Source organism: Solanum pennellii, chromosome 8, assembly GCF_001406875.1.
Source record: "Solanum pennellii chromosome 8, SPENNV200".
In the NCBI taxonomy this organism is placed as follows: Eukaryota; Viridiplantae; Streptophyta; class Magnoliopsida; order Solanales; family Solanaceae; genus Solanum; species Solanum pennellii.
In genome coordinates, this window is record NC_028644.1 from 30569580 (window position 1) to 30576577 (window position 6998).

General features: G+C 34.8%; 1 protein-coding gene across 2 annotated transcripts; it reads right to left on the reverse strand.

Moving 5' to 3' along the window:
• Positions 1 to 675: 675 nt before the first annotated feature.
• LOC107028571 (aspartate aminotransferase, chloroplastic) lies at positions 676 to 6510 on the reverse strand. 2 transcript variants are annotated; one of them, XM_015229680.2, is made up of 12 exons: positions 6364 to 6510; positions 5856 to 5941; positions 5704 to 5769; positions 4917 to 5111; positions 4736 to 4774; positions 4560 to 4649; positions 4348 to 4456; positions 4166 to 4275; positions 2999 to 3142; positions 2382 to 2548; positions 1316 to 1580; positions 676 to 1021 (listed from the first exon to the last, which is right to left on the reverse strand). In XM_015229680.2, exons 2-12 carry the CDS (start codon positions 5925 to 5927, stop codon positions 890 to 892), a joined length of 1389 nt encoding a protein of 462 aa, XP_015085166.1. In that variant the 5' UTR covers positions 5928 to 5941; positions 6364 to 6510; the 3' UTR covers positions 676 to 889. The 2 variants fall into 2 exon arrangements, with proteins under 2 accessions (XP_015085166.1, XP_015085168.1); XM_015229682.2 differs by having other exon boundaries at positions 694 to 1021; positions 5856 to 5927.
• Positions 6511 to 6998: the final 488 nt, after the last annotated feature.

The following is a 6998-nucleotide window of genomic DNA, read 5'->3' on the forward strand; positions in this document are numbered from 1 at the left end:
ATATATATCTTATTAATTAATTAACAAATCTCTTTGATAAAAGTTACATTTAAAAATTTCATTTTAACATTTTTTTTAGTATTTTTCATTTATTATCACTATGTTGTATTTGATATTTTTAATTATATTTATATCTTCATATTAATATCATATCAATATTTAATTTTATTTTGTTTTATATATATCTATGTTCAATATTAATTGAAAAATGAAATATGTACAATAAAAGTTTGGTCAAACATTTATAGTAGGTGTTTTAATAATTTGTCTATAAAATAATCTTCATATTAAAAATACATTTATACCTGTTTGTTTTTTTTTGGTAATTTAACACTTAAAAACATTTTTTTTATAAATTAATCAAACACTATTTTGTTATCAAAAACACGTTTATTTGAATCAGTCAAACACAAATTACTTTTTTTAAAAAAAATACTTTTCTTAAAAGTTATTTTTTAAAATGGCTTCTACAAATAAGCAAATTTCAGCAATAATGTCAAACAAACTCTAAGAAAAATCAGTAAAACGCAATCTACTTATAAAAAAACGCTTTTCAAATGAATTAGTCAAAACACGATTTATTTTTTCATAAGAACTTATTTAAAAAGTACTTGTTAAAACTAAGCAGTTTTAGCAGCAATGTCAAACCGACTCTAACATATTTACTAGCAATGCTCTAGAAAACCACTTCTCTTTATTTTAGAATCCAACTGTTGAGAAATTGTCAAAATCTGCTTCATACAAATACAAATTCTGTTAACCGAAGACAACTTGAAACAATTGTTACAAGGTTTAAGAGAATCACGTGCTCAACAGGAAGAAATGAAGTATACAGTGAAATTCCTGCAGATATTATTATCAGAACTGTTGTCACTTTAAAATCCAAGAATTAGCTCACATTGTAGTACGAGTCAATGATGGCATCAGCAAGATATTCACATTTAGCAGCCGATAATCCAGCCAAGGATATCCTCCCATCTTTTGTCATGTACACATGCCACTTATTGGCCATGTTCTCGCTCTGCGTGACCACCAAGAGTGAGAAAAAGAATGAACACCAGATATGCAAGGTACAAGGAAACAAATATATGCAATCCATTGTTAAGTCATAAGGAGACTCTCACTGCACTATCTTTTGCATATTGAACTTGGTAAATCAGTAGGAAAGGAAGGAAAGAATAATGTCTTTCCGCAAATAAGTGCTGAGTGAAAAATGTGGTATGTGATAAATGATCAAGGCCACAAACTTGTCAAGCAAATCAAATCAAATTTACACATACTGCAATGATGAAACAACTTAGTTCACGGGCATTACCTGAGCTCTGTCGAGACCTGTGAAGGAGAACATTCCAATCTGTTTCAGAATGAATGACCAGTTCTTTCCACTCTTATCCTTGGCGGAGAGGCTATCATATAGCTTCTGTCTCACACTCTTTATCCTCCCTGCCATCATTTCCATCTCTTCTTTCCATTCACTGAAGAGCTCTGGAGTTCCAACGACGTTGGCAACAATTTTAGCACCATGAATGGGAGGATTGGAGTACATTGGGCGAGCAAGCCTTTTTAGCTGGCTTTTCACCCTGTAAAATAATTTTATTGGTTCACCAAACATAAAATCCACTCAGTTGATAGGAGATCATATGTACAAAATAAAGGACAACATCTGGTACTTGGCATTTTACATGGAACCATTGATTACAAAGCAAGGAAAATGCTTAATCTTACTCCATCAGCTCGCCAAGACATAACAAAGGTTCAAAACTCAGAACAATAAAAAAAAGTTGGGTGTTTTTTTCTCATCTACCTCTGTTTTGTTGGCAAAGTAACCCGGTATTTGTATTGGCAAAGGATGCAGACACCCAATGGAATAGTCAAGACGAGCTGTCCCAGTCTCCCAGACACCACCATTTTCAAATAGGAAAAAAGTAAGGACACAACAAGTTCTTGTTTTTTCAGCTATGACACAGTATGACTTAATCCCACCATTTCAGCGACATTGTGGTTAGTATGTCAACTTAACCTACTAAACAGCTTTGATTGTCAAGCTATAATTATCAGGAGGGGAAAATGGGTTTGTTTTTTCATAAATAAAGTCAACATTAGGAGGAAAACAACAAAACTATTTTGCATGCATAATTAATAACCAGAGGAGATACTTTGGGAAGGATATCAAGTTAGCGGTACTAGGCACAATAATCATTATCAAAAGCAACAAAAGAAAAGGGATTAAAGCTTCTCATCTTGCTCTAATTTATAGTACACCCAGAAAGAATTCCATATACATAACATAAAGAATAGCATTATAATTTAACAAAAACTCAGTGCAACATCATTTTCCCACTATAGAGGAACTATATAGCTTTTGATGTTGGCCACTTTACCTCGTTGCTGCATCAGCAGATGAGCAAAGAACATTGGTAGCCCCAATCCTTTCTCCATAGAGACCCAGATTTTTACTATATGATTGAGCAACCAAAAGCTCCATACCGCGTGCAGCAAACATTCTCACAGATGAGGCATCTTCATCAAGGCTGCCACTTGCAAATCCCTGCAGCAGATTAGATGAGGTATCTTGACTGTTATAGAATACTCAATACAGCTTTCCAGTGCAAATATCTGAATAACAATGACTTTCCCGTTATCTTGTATTCATTTTTTTAAAAATCAGTAAATTACATTGATAAACACCAAAGACTGTCAAAAAAAAATGTACAAAGCGACTTAACCAACTTCATTCATCAAATTTTCCATTTATTATTACAGCAAAGGTACACTCTCCTTACATCAAAAGAAGGAATAAAACAAGAAAGATGTTTCGTAATTTTGAAACAATTCCCTATTTCTTTCATTTACTTCTCTCTCTCTCTCTCTCTCTCTCTCTCTCTCTCTCTCTCTCTCTCTCTCTCTCACTCACACACACACACACACACATCAGAACTTTTAACTTGAAATTTTACAGCTTCACCAAATGAAAGTTTTTGGGTTCAACATAGATTACCTGGTAGGCAACATCAAAAAATGGAATGTGGTTCTTCTTCTGAATTACATCAGCAATCTTTTTCCATTGCTCAGGTGTGGGATCAATACCAGTTGGGTTGTGTGCACAGCCATGGAGCAAGATAAATGATCCTTCTGGGGCAGCCTATAAACAGGTAAGCCATTACATTTTGACAATAACTTGCACAAGAAGTGGAAGAGAATACAAGCTCTTCCGTCAAACTCTGTTTTATAATGCGGGGAGAAGAGCAAGGCCAACAAGACTGCACATACACACGTATCAGACATAGGAAAGGCATCTAGTACTGGATAACTTGACTAGCGAGACAATGCAGAAAAACAAAATTCTATATTCACAACAAAAGAGGAACTCAAGACCTAAAAGGAGAGACAGCAACCAGCTTTCTGCATATTCCATACTCACAAGAAAAATTATATCCTCAAAGTTATTCAAATTCATAAAACATAGTCGAAAGGTTAAATTGATTAATTGTTGAAAGACTCAAAAGTCCAATCTGACTCTGGGGGGGGGGGGTTGGAATAGACAAGAGTGAGCTAAAAGATGACCAATCCAGCTCCATCATGATTGGTGTTGAGTCAGTTGTCAGAGGCTCTTAGAAGAATGGTGAGAGCATTATCCTCACAGGTGTACCCACACGGGAGAGGAGAGGTTGCTTCCTAAAATCAACTGGATTTGGCTTGTTGCTTTTGATTCCTCAACCAGAGCATAAGATAAATGGTGACGTTTCACATCCCAAAACATACCAAACTTTCTCTAAGTAGAGTGTGAAAAGAACCAAACTCCTCTGACTTTCCTTTTCAGAAATGACTGCTCACATTGAAAGAACCAAGTCAATCCTACTAAGAAATAGAAAGAGAAGAAAAGCACCACAGACTTCATTGTCGAGGGTGCAAATCTTCCATGTTTTTCCGACTACATGTAAGTTATTAGCAGAGATATGAACCAATACAAACATAGGAACGAAGAGCACCATGAAACAGAAAAATACTATGCTATTCTAGAATGAATAATGATATCCCTTCAACTACTGAAAGTCAGAGAATGTCCCACATACAAAGGCACCACAAGTCAATGGACATGTGGAGAAGGAAAAAGACAGTGCTCACTACTGCTTTACATTTTCAACCACATAGTGACAGTAATAACCTTTATATCTTCTATCATCCCAGCAAAGTCAAGGCCAACTGTTTTGGGATCATAATATCGATATTCAGACCAAGGCACTCTGGCATCATTAAAAATGTTTTTATGATTTCCTGTCAAACACAATGGCAAAATTGAGTACAATGAAATTCACCCAAATTAATCCAAAAGCAGTATATCCGCACCCCATGTTGGAGAAGATATCAAAATCTTAGAGTAAGGGAAGTAACGCTCTATCAGTGCTGCAGCAATACGCAATGACCCAGTTCCTGATAGACCTTGAATCGTAGCTACCTGAACAAGAAACAAACATTGGCATGCACAACAAAATCCAAAGAAACTGGTTTACATCTGCCAGTATACTACTCTTTCACTCTAACAAAACCAAAACTTTTACCCTTTGTTGCTGAAGCACTGGGTTATCTTTTCCAAACAATAACTCTGCTGTGACTTTGTTGAATGCAGCCAAACCTTCTATTGGAAGATACTATGTATCCATGGATAAAAGTAAGTAAGAAATTCCACGACAGAAAAATAGTCAAGGCCAAAAGCTGAATTTAGTACATCAAGTACCTCTTTGTTTTCTCCTCTCTCCAGTATAAGGTTCTCTGCCTACAGAAAAGTAATTTCCTCATGATTCAGATGCAAAACTATAGAAAGTTGTTACAATGTCTAAAGATAAACATACAGGGTGAGGCAAGTCATTCATAATATATAAACTAAATAGAGCGTAAAAAAAAGATCAAGAACTTACTTTCTTAACTACATTGAGGACATATGGTTGAAGATCCTCTGTGCGGTAAGCTCCAACTCCAAGGTTAAGCTTCAGTTCATTTGTATCAGCCTTGAATGCTTCAGAAACTCCGAGAATGGGGTCAGCGGGAGCCATTGTTATTCCCTCAAATCGAGAGACATTAACAGCAACAGCCATAGTAGTCCGACCATTTGACTGGAAAAAAGAAAGAGAGACATCATGATATTAAGATAAGGCATCCCAATTCACAAATTTATAAAATTATATTAAGGTATCATCTTTGGATCATGCTCCTTCCTCCCCTTGGGTTTGAATATTGTTGTAATATAAATAATAAATTTGCCTGAGCTCGTTTTCTCTGTCTTCCCTACAGTGCCTTCTTCTAAGTGATTGACAAGGTGAGTGAGAGGACCAATTACAGCCTTTGAGCATTAAACAGCTCGTTGTTCCAATGATAAGAAAAAACATAACCAGAGATTTTTTGGAACCCCGTTGAATTAAATGCTACAAGCCAAAATGTTGTTACATACTGATCCACCCAGATTTTGTAATTAGAAGTATTGAAAAATTCATAAGTTCTGGAGTTGATTTACAAAGCATGATAGGGAATCATCATGTATCACACACACCAAGCTAGAGGCGCCTGCTCATTTGTATGCATATCATCCTACTCCCACCATTATTCTCAATCGAACTCTTCTCTTGTATACTCTAAAGGTCAGAACCTAATGGGAGTTGCACTACATCAGTAAAGCTGTTGCCTCCCAGCGAATGATAAAGTTCCTACCTTTGCCTTCATGAAGTCCTTCCCAGGAAAGGCCCTTTGGCTAGAAGTCCCTATCTTCAGCTTTGGCTGCTCAAACAGAAACAAGGACATGAATCCTCCACAGTGTAAGATAGGGTAACTTTGAAATGACGAAGCAAGTGATGACATATTACCTTGAGATTATCTTGCAAGGAAATTGAAGCTGAAGGAGTGACAGAAGCTAGAGAAAACATTGTGGAAGCCATCTGGGATTTAAGCGCTAATAATTACAACATACCATACCAAGTGAAAAAGAGGGTATAATCATTAATGAATTGAGATTTAAAACTAAGATGACTAAAGAACTACACTTGTATTTAGCTCTAAACGGATTCAAAATTGAATTAACGAAAAAGAACCTTGAAGCTATGGGGAGATTTGGTTTTGTAGCCCATTAAAAATAAAAAATTTTATACATAAGAGATCTGAAAAAAGTCATTTTCTTGTATTCAATTCGCAACTGGTCATGACACATCATTTCCACGGCTCAAACTCATCTATCTATATAACAACTATGACCAATAACCAAGAAAATTCATCAAATAAATCATGTACGAAGGTGACTGAGTGATTTATGGAATAGCAAATCTGAAGAAAAATGCAAGAAATAGAAAAGCAGACAAAAGGAATAGTAGTCCTTACCGCAAAGGAAGAAGAGGGATACCAGGGTTTCGGGGCTTTGGGTTTACAGGAAAGCTAACACACTGGAAGAACTGATCGATGGTAACGATGATCACGATGGATCTTATAAACTATACTGGATACTTAGCCCATGCTAGTACGAGCCCAATAAGTTAAAAAATAGACAAATTAAAAAAATTACTTTCTAAATCTATTCTTTCATTAATTATTAAAAATCTCTTTTTTAGTATATTTTCAGATACATAATATTATAGACGGATATTTTAATTAATAATGATTGATATTTAAATTATTAAGTTGTTATTATCAGTTTAAGCAGTAAATAAGGGATTAAAAACAGATATTAATTGATTTGCACAAATTACGCATACGTTTTTCTTTAACTAATCAGTCATAAACCTCTAACTGAATTATGATTTTTAAATTTCAAATTGTGAAATTTTCTTCATGTTCTTTGAAAAAACATTAAAAGTTTGATTCAAACAATTTTGGAACGCAATTTTATGAAGATTCGAAATGAATATTTTGATCTTGTTAATGCATTTTGAATCATGGGAAAGTGATGTTAAATATGAGCGATATAGAAGTGATGTGATAATGGTTAGAGAAAATATTTCATTTGTAAATCTTATTTC

What these genes read in the sequence shown, in the direction of transcription:
- LOC107028571 (XM_015229680.2), bottom strand. Translation starts at nt 5,927, where the DNA reads ATGGCTTCCACAATGTTTTCTCTAGCTTCTGTCACTCCTTCAGCTTCA. An exon ending in TCCTCAATGTAGTTAAGAAA is followed by an intron (nt 4,775 to 4,916) that starts GTAAGTTCTTGA and finishes ACTTTTCTGTAG; the next exon opens with GCAGAGAACCTTATACTGGA. An exon ending in CAGGTCTCGACAGAGCTCAG is followed by an intron (nt 1,022 to 1,315) that starts GTAATGCCCGTG and finishes GTGGTCACGCAG; the next exon opens with AGCGAGAACATGGCCAATAA.